The 18431-nt window shown below is 40.2% G+C and overlaps 1 protein-coding gene across 1 annotated transcript in view; it reads left to right on the top strand.

The window, feature by feature from the left end:
* The window catches only part of BPNT2 (3'(2'), 5'-bisphosphate nucleotidase 2), a 78726-nt gene extending 61156 nt beyond the window's left edge, over nt 1-17570 (top strand). The window contains exon 5 of the mRNA XM_053715057.1: nt 13643-17570. Coding sequence (XP_053571032.1) covers nt 13643-13926 — 284 coding nt within the window. The 3' untranslated portion in view covers nt 13927-17570. The remainder of the gene's footprint in view (nt 1-13642) is intronic.
* Nucleotides 17571-18431: the final 861 nt, after the last annotated feature.

Raw genomic sequence — 18431 nt, 5'->3', positions numbered from 1 at the left:
ATTTAAAATAACTACAGTCACCACTGCACCCTATGGTTCTCCTTTTTCTCCTAACCGTCGGTCGAATGACTGGGGGGGCGGAGCCTGAGGGGAGCTATATGGACAGCTTTGCTGTGTGCTCTCTTTGCCACTTCCTGTAGGGATTGAGAATATCCCACAAGTAAGGATGAATCCGTGGACTGGATCCACCGTAAGAGAAAGAAATTTATCAGGTAAGCATAAATTCTGTTTCTCTTGTTAAGTGTGTTCAGTCCACGGGTCATCCATTACTTATGGGATATATTCTCCTTCCCAACAGGAAGTTGCAAGAGGATCACCCAAGCAGAGCTGCTATATAGCTCCTCCCCTCACATGTCATATCCAGTCATTCTCTTGCAAGTCTCAACAAAGAAGGAGGTCGCGAGAGGAGATAAGAGTTTTTTACCTAATTATTCTTCAATCAAAAGTTTATTATTTTAAAATGGCACCGGAGTGTGCTGTTTTTTTCTCTCAGGCAGTATTTAGAAGAAGAATCTGCCTGCGTTTTTCTATGATCTTAGCAGACGTAACTAAGATCCACTGGCTGTTCTCGCACATTCTGAGGAGTGGGGTAACTTCAGAAAAGGGAATAGCAGGCGGGGTCCCCCGCAAATGAGGTATGTGCAGTAAATATTTTCTAGGAATGGAATTGACTAAGAAAACACTGCTGTTACCCATATGATGTAAGTACAGCCTTTAATGCAGTAGTAGCCACTGGTATCAGGCTGATAAATGTATGCACAGTTGAGTTATTTTCTAGGGACTAGAATCTGACTGAGAAAATACTGTTAATACTGAAACTAATGTATGAGCCTTAACTGCAGTAGAAGCGACTGGTAGCAGGCTTAGTGATAACTTTGCATAATGGAAAGTTGCTTTTTAAAACGTTTACTGGCATGTTATTCGTTTTGTAAGGTACTTTGGTGATAAATCATTTTGGGCATGATTTTTTCCCACATGGCTATCGTATATTTCTGCATAGAAACCGTTGTAACAGGTCTCCCACTGTTGTAATATGAGTGGGAGGGGCCTTTTTTAGCGCCTTGTTGCGCAGTTAAAATTCTAGCACAGTCTTCCTGCTTCTTCCTCCTTGATCCAGGACGTCTCCAGAGAGCTCAGGGGTCTCCAAAATTCATTTATGAGGGAGGTAATCAGTCACAGCAGACCTGTGCCAGTGTGTTTGACTGTGAGAAAAACGTTAACTCTTAAATTGATTATCCGTTTTTTGGGTATTGAGGGGTTAATCATCCGTTTGCTACTGGGTGCAATCCTCTGCTAAATTCATACATTTACTGTTAAAATTGTTGGCTATAACTGAATTAGTTCATTGTTATTCAACTGTGACAGTTTTTTTTTTTTGTGTTTTTAAAAGCGCTGCTGCGTTTTTTCTATTGCTTGTAAATTTATTGAAAGATTTTTTCCAAGCTTGCTAGCCTTCATTGCTAGTCTGTTTAAACATGTCTGATACAGATGAATCTACTTGTTCATTATGTTTAAAAGCCCATGTGGAGCCCAATAGAAATATGTGTACCAATTGTATTGATGTTACTTTAAATAAAAGTCAGTCTTTACCGGTAAAGAAATTATCACCAGACAACGAGGGGGAAGTTATGCCGACTAACTCTCCTCACGTGTCAGTACCTTCGCCTCCCGCTCAGGAGGTGCGTGAGATTGTGGCGCCAAGTACATCAAGGCCCTTACAAATCACTTTGCATGATATGGCTAATGTTATGAAAGAAGTATTATCTAATTTGCCTGAGTTAAGAGGCAAGCGCGATAGCTCTGGGTTTAGGACAGAGCGCGCCGATGACACGAGAGCCATGTCCGATACTGCGTCACATTTTGCAGAACATGAGGACGGAGAGCTTCATTCTGTGGGTGACGGATCTTATCCGGGGAGACCGGATTCAGAAATTTCAAATTTTAAATTTAAGCTTGAGAACCTCCGTGTATTGCTAGGGGAGGTGTTAGCGGCTCTGAATGATTGCGACACGGTTGCAATCCCAGAGAAATTATGTAGGCTGGATAAATACTATGCGGTACCGGTGTGTACTGACGTTTTTCCTATACCTAAAAGGCTTACAGAGATTATTAGCAAGGAGTGGGATAGACCCGGTGTGCCCTTTTCCCCTCCTCCGATATTTAGAAAAATGTTCCCAATAGACGCCACCACACAAGACTTATGGCAGACGGTCCCTAAGGTGGAGGGAGCAGTTTCTACTTTAGCCAAGCGTACCACTATCCCCGTGGAGGATAGTTGTGCTTTCTCAGATCCAATGGATAAAAAATTAGAAGGTTACCTTAAGAAAATGTTTGTTCAACAAGGTTGTATATTACAGCCCCTTGCATGCATTGCGCCCGTCACTGCTGCGGCGGCATTCTGGTTTGAGTCTCTGGAAGAGGCTATTCACACAGCACCATTGGATGAGATTATGAACAAGCTTAAAGCCCTTAAGCTAGCTAATGCATTTGTTTCGGATGCCGTGGTGCATTTAACCAAACTAACGGCTAAGAACTCCGGATTCGCCATACAGGCGCGCAGAGCGCTATGGCTTAAATCCTGGTCAGCAGATGTAACTTCTAAATCTAAATTGCTTAATATTCCTTTCAAAGGGCAAACCTTATTCGGGCCCGGCTTGAAAGAAATTATTGCTGACATTCCTGGAGGTAAGGGTCACACCCTTCCTCAGGACAGGGCCAAATCAAAGGCCAAACAGTCTAATTTTCGTGCCTTTCGGAATTTCAAGGCAGGAGCAGCATCAACTTCCTCCGCTCCAAAACAGGAAGGGACTGCTACTCGTTACAGACAGGGTTGGAAAAGCAACCAGTCCTGGCACAAGGGCAAGCAGGCCAGAAAACCTACTTCTGCCCCTAAGACAGCATGAAGAAAGGGCCCCCTATCCGGAAACGGATCTAGTGGGGGGCAGACTTTCTCTCTTCGCCCAGGCCTGGGCAAGAGATGTCCAGGATCCCTGGGCGTTGGAGATCATATCTCAGGGATACCTTCTGGACTTCAAAACTTCTCCACAAGGGAGATTTCATCTGTCAAGGTTATCAACAAACCTGATAAAGAAAGAGGCATTTCTACGATGTGTACAAGACCTCTTAGTAATGGGAGTGATCCACCCAGTTCCGCGGTCGGAACAAGGGCAGGGTTTTTACTCAAATCTGTTTGTGGTTCCCAAAAAAGAGGGTACCTTCAGGCCAATCTTGGACCTGAAAATCTTAAACAAATTCCTAAGGGTTCCATCGTTCAAGATGGAAACTATTCGAACCATCCTACCCATGATCCAAGAGGGTCAGTATATGACCACAGTGGACCTAAAGGATGCCTACCTTCACATACCGATTCACAAAGATCATTATCGGTACCTAAGGTTTGCCTTTCTAGACAGGCATTACCAGTTTGTAGCTCTTTCCTTCGGGTTGGCTACGGCCCCAAGAATTTTTACAAAGGTTCTGGGCTCGCTTCTGGCGGTACTAAGACCGCAAGGCATAGCGGTGGCTCCGTACCTAGACGACATTCTGATACAAGCGTCAAGTTTTCAAAATGCAAAGTCTCATACAGAGATAGTTCTAGCATTTCTGAGGTCGCATGGGTGGAAAGTGAACATGGAAAATAGTTCTCTGTTCCCACTCACAAGGGTTCCCTTTCTAGGGACTCTTATAGATTCTGTAGAGATGAAGATTTACCTGACGGAGTCCAGGTTATCAAAAATCCTAAATGCTTGCTGTGTCCTTCATTCCATTCCAAGCCCATCAGTAGCTCAGTGCATGGAAGTAATCGGCTTAATGGTCGCAGCAATGGACATAGTACCATTTGCGCGCCTGCATCTCAGACCGCTGCAACTATGCATGCTAAGTCAGTGGAATGGGGATTACTCAGATCTGTCCCCTTTACTAAATCTGGACCAAGAGACCAGAGATTCTCTTCTCTGGTGGTTGTCGCGGGTTCATCTGTCCAAAGGAATGACTTTTCGCAGGTCAGATTGGACGATTGTAACAACAGATGCCAGCCTACTAGGCTGGGGTGCAGTCTGGAACTCCCTGAAGGCTCAGGGATCGTGGACTCAGGAGGAGAAACTCCTCCCAATAAACATTCTGGAATTAAGAGCAATATTCAATGCTCTTCTAGCTTGGCCTCAGTTAGCAACACTGAGGTTCATCAGATTTCAGTCGGACAACATCACGACTGTGGCTTACATCAATCATCAAGGGGGAACCAGGAGTTCCCTAGCGATGTTGGAAGTCTCGAAGATAATTCGCTGGGCAGAGTCTCACTCTTGTCACCTGTCAGTGATCTACATCCCAGGCGTGGAGAACTGGGAGGCGGAATTTCTAAGTCGCCAGACCTTTCATCCGGGGGAGTGGGAACTTCACCCGGAGGTGTTTGCTCAACTGATTCTTCGTTGGGGCGAACCGGAGCTGGATCTCATGGCATCTCGCCAGAACGCCAAGCTTCCTTGTTACGGATCCAGGTCCAGGGACCCGGGAGCGGTGCTGGTAGATGCACTAGCAGCCCCTTGGGTTTTCAACATGGCTTATGTGTTTCCACCATTTCCGTTGCTACCTCGACTGATTGCCAGGATCAAACAGGAGAGAGCATCGGTGATTCTGATAGCGCCTGCGTGGCCACGCAGGACCTGGTATGCAGACCTAGTGGACATGTCGTCCTGTCCACCATGGTCTCTGCCTCTGAGGCAGGACCTTCTAATTCAGGGTCCTTTCAACCATCCAAGCCTAATTTCTCTGAGGCTGACTGCATGGAGATTGAACGCTTGATTCTATCAAAGCGTGGTTTTTTGGAGTCGGTTATTGACACATTAATACAGGCTCGGAAACCTGTTACCAGAAAAATTTACCATAAGATATGGTGTAAATATTTATATTGGTGTGAATCCAAGAGTTACTCATGGAGTAAAGTTAGGATTCCTAGGATATTGGCTTTTCTACAAGAAGGTTTAGAAAAGGGTTTATCCGCTAGTTCGTTAAAGGGACAGATTTCTGCTCTGTCTATTCTTTTACACAAACGTCTGGCAGAGAATCCAGACGTCCAGGCTTTTTGTCAGGCTTTGGCTAGGATTAAGCCTGTGTTTAAAACTGTTGCTCTTCCGTGGAGCTTAAACTTGGTTCTTAAAGTTCTTCAGGGTGTTCCGTTTGAACCCCTTCATTCCATTGATATTAAACTTTTATCTTGGAAAGTTCTGTTTTTGATGGCTATTTCCTCGGCTCGAAGAGTCTCTGAGTTATCTGCCTTACATTGCGATTCTCCTTATCTGATTTTTCATTCAGACAAGGTAGTTCTGCGTACTAAACCTGGGTTTTTACCTAAGGTTGTTTCTAACAGGAATATCAATCAAGAGATTGTTGTTCCATCATTATGTCCTAATCCTTCTTCAAAGAAGGAGCGTCTTTTGCATAATCTGGACGTAGTCCGTGCCCTGAAGTTCTACTTACAGGCAACTAAAGATTTTCGGCAAACTTCTTCTCTGTTTGTCGTTTATTCTGGTCAGAGGAGAGGTCAAAAGGCTTCGGCTACCTCTCTCTCTTTTTGGCTTTGTAGCATAATACGTTTAGCCTATGAGACTGCTGGACAGCAGCCTCCTGAAAGAATTACAGCTCATTCCACTAGAGCTGTGGCTTCCACCTGGGCCTTTAAGAATGAGGCCTCTGTTGAACAGATTTGCAAGGCTGCAACTTGGTCTTCACTTCATACCTTTTCAAAATTTTACAAATTTGACACTTTTTTGCTTCTTCGGAGGCTGTTTTTGGGAGAAAGGTTCTACAGGCAGTGGTTCCTTCTGTTTAATGTTCCTGCCTTGTCCCTCCTATCATCCGTGTACTTTAGCTTTGGTATTGGTATCCCATAAGTAATGGATGACCCGTGGACTGAACACACTTAACAAGAGAAAACATAATTTATGCTTACCTGATAAATTTATTTCTCTTGTAGTGTGTTCAGTCCACGGCCCGCCCTGTCTTTTTTTTGAGGCAGTTCTAAATTTTAATTAAAACTCCAGTCACCACTGCACCCTATAGTTTTTCCTTTCTCGTCTTGTTTCGGTCGAATGACTGGATATGACATGTGAGGGGAGGAGCTATATAGCAGCTCTGCTTGGGTGATCCTCTTGCAACTTCCTGTTGGGAAGGAGAATATATCCCATAAGTAATGGATGACCCTTGGACTGAACACACTACAAGAGAAATAAATTTATCAGGTAAGCATAAATTATGTTTTTTTAAGGGTTTCCAGGGCTAATGCCTGGGCAGCAGTGAGATTGGGGTGTAGCTGTCGTGCAACTTCTCAAATATGTACATACAAAGGAACAAAGATGGCGTCAGCACTGCTTCTTCAGTTAAACAAAAATCTTTATTGTGACATAGAAGAACAACAACATTTGGGGTCCCGCAGACCCTTAGTCATGCTCTAAGGGTCTGTGGGACCTGAAACGTTGATTTTCTTCTATGTCACAATAAATATTTTTTTATTTTTTTTTTATTTATATGTATATATACAGTCGTATGCAAAAGTTTAGGCACCCCTGACAATTTCCATGATTTTCATTTATAAATAATTTGGTGTTTGGATCAGCAATTTCATTTTGATCAATCAAATAACTGAAGGACACAGTAATATTTCAGTAGTGAAATGAGGTTTATTGGATTAACAGAAAATGTGCAATATGCATCAAAACGAAATTAAACGGGTGCATAAATTTGGGCACCTCAACAGAAATATTTCATAAATATTTAGTAGAGCCTCCTTTAGCAGAAATAACAGCATCTAGACACTTCCTATAGCCTGTAATGAGTGTCTGGATTCTGGATGAAGGTATTTTGGACCATTCCTCCTTGCAAAACATCTCCAGTTCAGTTAGGTTTGATGGTTGCCGAGCATGGACAGCCTGCTTCAAATCACCCCCCAGATTTTCAATAATATTCAGGTTTTGGGACTGGGATGAACATTGTACTTGTTCCTCTGCATAAATGCCAAAGTAGATTTTGAGCAGTGTTTTGGGTCATTGTCTTGTTGAAATATCCAGCCCTGGTGTAACTTCAACTTTGTGACTGATTCCTCAACATTATTCTCAAGTGTCTGCTGATATTGAGTGGAATCCATGCGGCCCTCAACTTTAACAAGATTCCCAGTACTGGCACTGGCCACAGGGCCCCACAGCATGATGGAACATCAAATAAATTTTACTTATTATAGCAAGTGTTTGTCTTGGAACACTGTGTTCTTTTGCCGTCAGGCATAACACCCTTTGTTATGACCAAATAACTCAATCTTTGTTTCATCAGTCCACAGCACCTTCTTCCAAAATGAAACTGGCTTGTCCAAATGTGTGTTTGCATACCTCAAATAACTCTGTTTGTGGCGTGGCATCACTCTCCCATACAGCTTCTTGTGAAAAGTGCGCTGAATTGTTGAATGATGCACAGTGACACCATCTGCAGCAAGATGATGTTGGTGGTCTGTGGGCTGTTTTTGACCGTTCTCACCATCCTTTGCCTCTCCGGTATTTTACTTGGCCTGCCACTTCTGGCCTTAACAAGAATTGTTCCTGTGGACTTCCATTTCCTCACTATGTTCCTCACAGTGGACACTGACAGCTTAAATCTCTGTGATAGCTTTTTGTAGCCTTCCCCTAAACCATAATGTTAAACAATCTTTGTTTACAGGTGATTTGAGAGTTGTTTTTAGGCCCCCATGCTGCCACTCTTCAGTGGAGAGTCAAAGAGAACAACAACTTGCAATTGGCCACCTTAAATACCTTTTCTCATGATTGGATGCACTTGTCTATGAAGTTCAAGGCTTAATGGGCTCACCAAACCAATTGTGTGTTCCAGTTAATCAGTGCTAGGTAGTTACAGGTATTCAAATAAACAAAATGACAAGGGTGCCAAAATGTATGCACCTGTCTAATTTCGTTTTGATGCATATTGCACATTTTCTGTTAATCCAATAAACCTCATTTCACTGTGTCCTTCAGTTATTTGAAAGATCAAAATGAAATTGCTGATCCAAACACCCAATTATTATTTATAAATGAAAATGTGTGTGTGTATATATATATGTATGTGTATATATATATATATATATATATATATATGTTACGGTACCAACAGTGTACCAAGGGTTAGTACCAGGGAACAATGTCCTGCATAGGGAATCAGCAATTCACAACCCAGCCAGTTTCAGGTTTAAAACAGAATGACATTTATTAAAGGCTAGATGCCTAGTATTTATACAGGTTTGACACCCCCCCCCCCAGATGGGGGTTGAAAGACTGTTGTACATTACATGGAGGGAACAAGCCCTTTGACATGATACAATAGAATTATATTACTTAAACACTTCAACCACAAGACACTCTTGGCCCTTCTTATCACTTAGGCGTTTTCTCTCTGGAGGTGATCAAACAATAGAATGCTTAGCACTAATTAGATTATAGCTGGAACCAGCAACTCTGTCTTTAGAAATTAGTTTCTTAGCTAAACACAATTAACTCCTTCAGTACTGACAGAAGGGTCTGTCACATATCTCCCCCGTTGTGGAACACTCCGGCAGACCCGGCTTGACCCTTTGGCGGGTCAACCTGGGGATGACCGGACTAGGAGGTGGTAGGCATGTCAGTTTGCCAGGACAATCCATCTGTATTCCCGTTATGAGAGAGAATTCCTGTCCATACAAAGAAGGGTTCAACTTCCTCAGTGCCCAGACTAGGGCTAAACAGTCCTTCAAAATCCCATCAGCTTCTTTACGAGTTTTCTGTACCTGCTCTTTATAGGTATCCACAATCCCTTCATACTGACATAGGGTGCCCTTGAGTTGCTGCACCTCACTATGAGCCAGCGTCAGCTTCTCCTCAAGTGTCGCTAAGTTTGTCTTTAAGGTTTCATGTCCCACTCTCAAGCTGGTGTTTTCTGCAGTCTGTCGGTGCAGCTTGTCTAGCAGAGATTCACGTTCTAAACGTGCTTTTTCCTCTGCGCTCCTCTTCTCCTTCATCAGCGCATTGTAACGGGACTTCCACGTATCAATAGCGGATAGAGATTTACTGAGCTCAGCGTCCTGGGGCTTAGCAGCAGGGGGGTCAGTCTCTGCTGCACGGATCTGAGCACGGGTAGTCACAGGGTTAACATCAGCGGGACCCATGGGAGCATAGGCAGAAACAAGGGGAGCCAAGTCATTTCCAAGAAGAACATCAGCAGGTAAGTCCTTCTTGACCCCCACATTCACAGGTCTAGCGCCCACTCCCCAATCCAAATGTACCCTGGCAACAGGTAGGCTGAACACATCGCCCCCTGCTACCCTCACAGCCACAGTGTCTCCAGTGTACTGTTTCTCAGACACCAAGTTCTTTTGAAGCAAGGTCATGGTAGCACCAGTATCCCGTAGACCACTGACCTTCTTCCCATTCACTTTAACCAGTTGCCGGTTATTCCGGTGGGCAGCTTGCACAAGGTCTGCCTCATGTAGGATGCTCCAGCATTCTTGCGCCTCTACGTAGCGGGCCACAGGCTGAGAGTTACGTGGGATTCCGCCGGCGGGTCTTCTCCAGGACTGTGCTTGGTTCGCTGTATTTAGGGGACACTCTGGTCTTTTGTGCCCTAGTTGCTTACATCCAAAGCACCAAATAGGCTGTGAGTAGCCCCGTGAATTGAACCGGGCTCTCTGAGGGTAGTTCGTGGCCGGAGGCCGTGTGGTATAGCGGTGCGCCGGGGGTTGGTAACTGGCAGCTGCTGGGGTGACTGGGGGTCTGTACTCCACTCTAGCAGGGGGCTTAGTGGTAGCAGTGTCCAGTTTGCGGGCATCCATATACTCATCTGCCAGGCGAGCAGCTTCATGCAGGGTGGAGGGTTTACGGTCCCGAACCCACTCTCTAACTCCTGCTGATAACTTGTCAAAGCAATGTTCCAACAGGAATAGCTGTAGCACCTCTTCCCCAGATACGGCTTGGCACCCCGCTATCCAGTGAGCTGCTGTGCGGTGCACCTTACATGCCCACTCAACGTAGGAATCACCAGCTAATTTAACAGTGTCTCTGAACCGCCTCCGGTATGCCTCCGGTGTAACCGCATACCTGGAGAGCAGAGCCTCTTTCACAGTATTATAATCCCCAACCTCCTCATCTGGAATGGCCCGAACAGCCTCACTGGCCCGGCCGGATAATTTTCCGGATAATATCGTGACCCAGTCCTCTGCGGGTACCTTGTGTAGTGCACATTGCCTCTCAAAATCCGCAAGGAACCCATCAATCTCTCCTTCTGTTTCCAGGAAGTTTTTAAAAGCTGCAAAATTTACTTTTCTCTTTTCCACTTGGGCTGCTGCAGCGCTGCTTTGGCGAAGTAGGTTGGCCTCCACAGCTGCTATGACCCGGTCGATAATTTCCGCAGATGGGTTGGGGCCATAATATGCCAGTCTTATTTTAACCGCCCGATCAAAGCTTGCTTCTTCAGGGGTTCTGTCTGATATGCTGGGCCCATTGGTTCCTTCTGTCCCTGGTACTCTTTCCATCTTAGTCAGTATTGTAATAATCCCCCTCTTCCTGAGGTTACTGGCTTGTGTAGTTGCTCTTCTGGGCGATAAGGTTCATTCCGTCGCTTGCCACCAATTGTTACGGTACCAACAGTGTACCAAGGGTTAGTACCAGGGAACAATGTCCTGCATAGGGAATCAGCAATTCACAACCCAGCCAGTTTCAGGTTTAAAACAGAATGACATTTATTAAAGGCTAGATGCCTAGTATTTATACAGGTTTGACACCCCCCCCCCCCAGATGGGGGTTGAAAGACTGTTGTACATTACATGGAGGGAACAAGCCCTTTGACATGATACAATAGAATTATATTACTTAAACACTTCAACCACAAGACACTCTTGGCCCTTCTTATCACTTAGGCGTTTTCTCTCTGGAGGTGATCAAACAATAGAATGCTTAGCACTAATTAGATTATAGCTGGAACCAGCAACTCTGTCTTTAGAAATTAGTTTCTTAGCTAAACACAATTAACTCCTTCAGTACTGACAGAAGGGTCTGTCACAATATATATATATATATATATATATATATATATATATATATATATATATATATATATATATATATAAACAAACATGGAAATGTACTGCACTCTCAAACTGGACTGGTAACTGCAGACAACAGCAATTCTGCAAATGGAGTTGGGGAATTGTTCAGAATCTCCTCAATACTGAAGTATAGGCAAATACTTATCCATCATGCAGTACCATCATGAAAACATCTGATTGGCTTCAAATTTATTCTGCAGAATGAAAATGACCTCAAACTTACAGCCAATTAAGAACTATCATCAGCATAAAGAAGAGCAAGTCCTGAAAGCGATGTTCTAGCCCCCACAGAGCCGTGATTTCAACATCATTGAGTCTGTATGGGATTAGATAAAGAAATAGAAGCAACTGAGGATGCCTAAATCCACAGAACTGTGGTTAGATCTTTGAAACAACTTACCTGCCGAGTTCCCTACACTATGTTCAAGTGTACCAAGAAGAATTGATGCTATTTTAAAGGCAAAGGGGGTTTCACACCAAATATTTTTTGATTTAGATTTTTCTTCCTTTTGTTTAATTAGCATTTTGTTATTTGATAAAAAATAAACGATTACACTTTAAAAAACAACTTTAAAGCATTTTTTTCCCTCATCTGCCTTAAAGGGACAGTATACACTCATTTCCATGTAACTGCATGTAATATACACTAATATAAAGAATAAGATGCACAGATACTGATATAAAAATCCAGTATAAAACTATTTAAAAACTTACTTAGAAGCTCTCAGTTTAGCTCTGTTAAAAAGGTAGCTGGAAAGCCCACTGCCAGTGGGAAATAAAACACTCTCCCCTCCCCCTTCTTTTGCATATGAAAAGACCCTTTACACAGACAAGAGCAAGCTGGAGAAGGTAGCTGACGGTATTCTCATAAAACTGTGGGGCTTGGTTAGGAGTCTGAAGATTAGAGCAATGTTATTTAAAAATAAGCAAAACTATACATTTAAATAAAAAAAAAAAACTTTATGGGCTATATAAATAGATCATCTACAAAACATTTATGCAAAGAAAAAAATGAGTGTATTATGTCCCTTTAAACTTGTGCACAGTTCAATGCAAATGATGGTTTATCTATATTTATAATAACCACAGCTATTATCTTCCAGATTACATTTACTGTATTATCTCTCTGATGGTACTATGTGTACAAAAGTAATAAAATAATATAAAACTATGAATAGGTTGCATGTATAAGGTGTAGAAACATAGAATTTGACGGTAGATAAGAACCAAAAAGGCCCATCAAGTCTACCCATATTACATGTTACTTTTTCCTTAGGATAGCCTTATGCATGTCCCAGGCATTTTTAAATTCCTTTACAGTATTTGTGTTTACCACCTCAAATGGAAGTTTATTCCATGAATCCACCACCCTTTCTGTAAAAAATGCTTCCTTAACTTTCTCCTGAATCTGCTACCCTCTAACTTTAGATTGTGACCCCTTGTTTTGGCATTTATTTTTTTGTGAAAAATGCTTTCAGCTTCTATTTTATTAAGTCCCTTCATATATTTGAAGGTTTCTATCATGTCACCTCTTTCCCTTCTATCCTCTAAACTAAACTATACATATTTAGATCATAGAGTCTTTCTTTGTATGTTTTATATTTTAGACCATGTACCATTTTAGTAGCCCTCCTTTGGACAGCTTCTAGTTTATTTATATCTTTCTGAAGATATGGTCTCTAGAACTGTACACAGTATTCCAGATTTGGTCTATCTAATGATCTGTAAAGTGGCATAAGAACCTTGCTATTTCTGCTACTAAAACCTCTTCCAATGCAACCAAGCATTTGACTGGCCTTACTGGCTGCACTGCTGCATTGCGTACCAAATTTTAAATCATCTGAAATAATAATTCCCAAATCCCTTTCTTCTGACTGTAATTAAAGAAGAAAGGGATTTGGGAATTATTATTTCAGATGATTTAAAATTTGGTACACAATGCCGCAGTGCAGCCAGCAAGGCCAGTCAAATGCTTGGTTGCATTGGAAGAGGTTTTAGTAGCAGAAATAGCAAGGTTCTTATGCCACTTTACAGATCATTAGTTTGACCAAATCTGGAATACTGAGTACAGTTCTGGAGACCATATCTTCAGAAAGATATAAATAAACTAGAAGCTGTATGTAAATATGACAAAAGTATGATTTCAAGAGGTAAAGACTTGTTAAATTAGAAGACTACATGAAATTACAATGATGCTATATGGAATTACTTGACATTTATGAGGTAATTGATGCTGTCTTATGTATAACAAATACCATCAATGATGTTAGAATAAATCTCCCAGGGTCTGTGCTTGAAAATTTACTTTCAGAATGTCCTTGTTTTTTCCTTTTTTATGTGAACTTTAACTTGGACCATAAAACTTACTACAATATTGAATGTTTTAGTATTGCATCCGTATTGCAAAATACTTCTAATCAAAAGAGTAATGCCCTGATGTTGAGCCGTTGATCACTATTTATATTCTTCTTTTGATATGTTGTTTGTATACTGCATATCTCTCACATATGGATATGTTTTTTTCTATTTTAGGTTATAAAGTTCTTTCATTATTGGATGTAGCTGAGGAAGAACAAGATGCTGCTGATGTCTATATTCATGTGACCTTTATTAAGAAGTGGGACATATGTGCTGGGAATGCTATATTGAATGCCCTTGGTGGTCACATGACAACCCTTAAAGGAGAATCAATTATTTATACAGGATCAGATGGGAATGAAGGGGGACTGTTAGCAAGCGTTGGGCTAGACCATAATGCACTTGTTGAAAAATTAGCTGCAAAGCTTCCAGTGATTGCAAAGAAGTCGCCAAAGTAAACCAGCATTTCCATTCGATATTATTTACATCAAAACGTTGCCTTGATTTGTGTTTGTAAGAAGAACATCACTGTCCTTGTAAAGGACAATATATGTCAATGTAGTTTGGGACATTTATAGACTGACTTCCATAGACTCTTCTGCTTTTGCAGTTCCAGGTACAAGAAATAATATGCTTCAACAGCTATAAATAACATTGAACCCTTTGGTATTGCATCAAGAAACCTTGTATGCAAAAGTTCAGAAAGGATGTACAAGTGAATGAAAAATCCATAATAAACATTTAAAATCAAATAAACAGCAGTGTTTCCTTTCAGCTTTGTCGTGAAAAAAATAAAATACATTGTGCCTTTCAACTTTCACTGTTGTGAATTGCTAGTAAATAAGTCACATCATTTTCATTTGATTATACATTTTTAATGCTTCCAATTTGTGGTGTATATTTCATACTTTATTTATATATATATATATATATATATATATACATACACAGTATATACCTTTTGGCTAACCTATTGCGATATGGCATCATAGACTGTTGGGTAATATTTGTGTTATATTTCATTAATAATAACTGAATGTCCCTTAAATTTGCCATTTCTCTGTCTTGTACTGTATAATATTAAATGTGCATTCAGTTTTTTTATCATCCTTGTTACATAACAGAACAAAAGGTTTAAATAATTTATATACGAGTCAACTTGCTGTAATTAGAGGCTCTCAGCAAATATTTATAGTTTTCATAATATTAAAGGTTTTCAATTCTGTTTAAAATCTTTATTTATGGGTGCTCATTATGTATCTTTTTATATGATTTGAAGGCAAGTTTTTTTTATTTATAAAACATGAAACCGTTTGTTCATAGGCAAATACAATGATAGCATATGGCTACTGTATAACCATTTATTTATTTTGTTTGGTTATATGTTCATGCTTTACGTAGAACTGTCTGCTTTTTTTTCTTCATTTTTTAATGTTTTAAATGAATAGAGAAACCTCTCCCATACACATGAAGCATGTGTAACATCATATTAGTTTTTTTGGATGAAAATGTTGAACTGCTCACTAGGGATAGCTTCCTCACTGGCTTTTAATGGTGACTTCTGCACCTTCCTCTTTCAGGTGAAACCAAAAATTAAATTGCTTCAATGTCCCTTTTTAATTATTTTGTGATAATTTCCAAACATGAGTTAACAGCTTTAATACAGGGATGACAATAAAATGATGTAAATTAAGAAATTTTACTAGCTTAATCGTTTTTGTATTTCATTTACCATGTTGATGTTTTTTTTCAGCAGACTCAACACATTTAGAAATAACTTTTACTTTGCAGAAATACCCAAAATACAAGAAAAACCTACAATATGAAATGCAGAAAAAGATGCAAACACACTTCATGGGTCCCCATTTATCATTGGTTCCACTTCCCAAAACACTAAAGTTTTTAGGATTCTCTACCTTTATTGCTCAAGAGAAATACTTTAAAGGACCAGTCAACACAGTAGATTTGCATAATCAACAAATGCAAGATAACAAGACAATGCAATAGCACTTAGTCTGAACTTCACATGAGTAGTAGATTTTTTTACTGACAATTTTAAAAGTTACGTCTTTTTCCACTCCCCCTGTACCATGTGACAGCCATCAGCCAATCACAAATGCATACACGTACCATGTGACAGCCATCAGCCATTCACAAATGCATACACACTTATTCTTGCACATGCTCAGTAGGAGCTGGTGACTCAAAAAGTTTAACTATAAAAAGACTGTGCACATTTTGTTAAATGAAGTCATTTGGAAAGTTGTTTACAATAGCATGCTCTATCTGAATAATGAAAGTTTCATTTTGATTGAGTGTCCCTTTAAGTAGACAGTTAATTTCCCTTCCTATTACAACCAGCCTTATCTATAAGATTGTGGCAATGCCTTCTTTCATATGACCAGCATTGTATTTGGGGTATGCTATCCTTAGTGGATAAAGGCTCCTTGGGGAAACTAATCCCCATTTAGTAAACGCATCAGCTAGGTGATTATTAGCATAAAAATGACTGTGGTCTGAGACCTCTCTTCCAAAATGTGATCTTAAGGCTCCTGTGCATTATGGCAGAGTGATAGGGACTCTAAGAGATCCCATATCTCTCTTATCAAGCACCTCCCAGATGACTAGTTAGGTGATTACCTGCATCTAAGAGGATAGACGTCTCTTAAATGGGTATCTTGCGGTATGAGGGGTAAGATATGGGTTCTGAGAGCCTTCACCTCTGTACCACTAGCAGTGAAGAAGAACCTCTGTCCCCTATGCTCTTCCTCATTAAGTGTCACCATTTGGTTGATGTGTGAGTTGTGTTGTTATTTGGTGCTTATTTTTAATTATTCATACACATACAGCATCAAATTGGACTTTTAGTGCTGACAACGTAACCCTAACCTACCTGTTAGTTGATGCTACTTAACATTCCTATTGGAGAACTGAAAACAAATCTGTTGTTTTTATTCTACTTTTCAAAAATGACCCTGGTGTATCGTTATTTTATTACTAAGTTGTGTCTTATATGCATATGAAGACCTTTAAGCATAGTAGGTGCAGTCAATGGTAGATCAGGGTTTGAAAAAAATAAATTAAAAAAAAATTAACGGCTAGGTAATATACTGTAGTTTTAAAAAAACCCATTGATGTTAAAGGGATCTCAAACCCAACATTTGTCTTTCATGATTAAGATAGAGCATACAATTGTAAACAACTTTCCAATTTACTTCTGTTATCAACGTGTCTTTGTTTTCTTGTTATCCTTTGTTGAAAAGCAGGGAGTTTGGCAGCAGCATTGCAACAATGTTATACATTAGTAAGAGCACTATTTCCTGTCATGTAGTACTTCAGACAAGTGCACGCTACCTATCTAGATATCTCTTCAACAAAGAATAGCAAGAGAACACAGCAAATTGGAAACAATTGCTGGAACAGAATTACACATTGTTACAATAACCATAGCTAAAAATTGCGCTATTATCTACAGATCCAATGTGATTTCAATAGATTTGTTTAGATTCATATGTATTTGTTCCCCAGTTAAAATACTTTCCAACTGTTACAATTTACCAGGGACAGTCACAGTTTATGTCATCAGATGTGATCTTTCGAAGCTGCACATATAATGGGGCATAATAATGCCGAATGTGTGCCAGATGCATGAATGCTTGGCTGGCACAATGATTTATTTTTATTATTGTCAGTTATTTGTAGAGCGCCAATAGATGAGGTTATCAAAGTACTTGGACATTTTTTACACAATCACTTTTGGAAATGCAAGGTTATTTACTAAAATGCTTATAAGTAAATCTAAAACAGTGGTGTGCATTTAAGATTTAATCTCCTTTTACAAAGTAAAAAATGAAGAAAACGTGTTATTACTATTTTATACCACATGGGGGCAGAAGAGAAATGCAAACAGAAAATGTATTTGTTATGGACTGCAAACAAGGGAAATAGCATGAAAAGGAATGTATCGGGTTTTGATAACATGTCAGATTAACCCCTAGGTTTAGGAAAACTGCTAAAATATTTGTTTATTTTTTAACACTACGCTAAGAGCTGAAGGGTATTTTGTAAATACATTGTGTAATAAAGCAGCTTTATAAATTTACTATGTAATTTTCTATGTGCTTTAATTTTATCCTAGCTCTTTTTCTTCATAATTTCCTAAAGTGTATAACAGTCCAAAATGACTCGTAACAAATAAAGGATACCTAGACACTAATATTTGTATTAAATCGTTTTAAATGCACGTTTTAGTTAAAGAATGTGCCTAATGCATCTTAACATCTATTCATAGATAGTACAACTACTTGAATTACTGAAGCTTTATGTAAGCTATGTCACAATATATTTCCAGATCTGCTTACCTTGTAGGACTTTTCACTAGGCATTTTTTTTCTCTTAGTATTATAATTTTTAGTGTGCTCTCTTTCATATTACTATCACAGGAAATTATTTCATACAGCATGTTGTCACAGGAAGTGTTAGTAGAGGGCCAGATTGCCTAAACTATGGCAACAAAGAATGTTAGGGAAGAGAGAGGGATGGGTCCCTTACACTAAGGTAAAATCAGTTGGAAGGGGAGGTGGGACCCTACACTATAGAAATAAAGAGGGATGGGGAGGGTCCCTACACTACAGAAAAAAAAAACTATAGAAATAAATCTTAAAAATAAATTTAAAAAATACTATAATTTGTTACTGGCAGACTAGCAGCCCGTAACAGACAGCAAAAACAGTGGGAGGGTTAGAGAGCTCTTTGTGGGGGGGGGGGGGATCCCTACACTACAGAAAATAAATCCATAAATCTTAAACAAATCGATAAACTGGGTGCTGGCAGAGTATGTAGTGTAGGTGTAAGAAATGACCAGTGTTGGATTGGGGGGGGGGGGGATCAGAGGGTGATTCCTACACTAAAGCAAATATTAACCTTAGAATCTAACTTAATAACACCTTCACTGCCAGTAATT

Source organism: Bombina bombina, chromosome 5 (assembly GCF_027579735.1).
Source record: "Bombina bombina isolate aBomBom1 chromosome 5, aBomBom1.pri, whole genome shotgun sequence".
Classification (NCBI taxonomy): Eukaryota; Metazoa; Chordata; class Amphibia; order Anura; family Bombinatoridae; genus Bombina; species Bombina bombina.
Note: the sequence above shows the minus strand (reverse complement) of the source record. Positions and strands in the feature narration are given on the sequence as shown.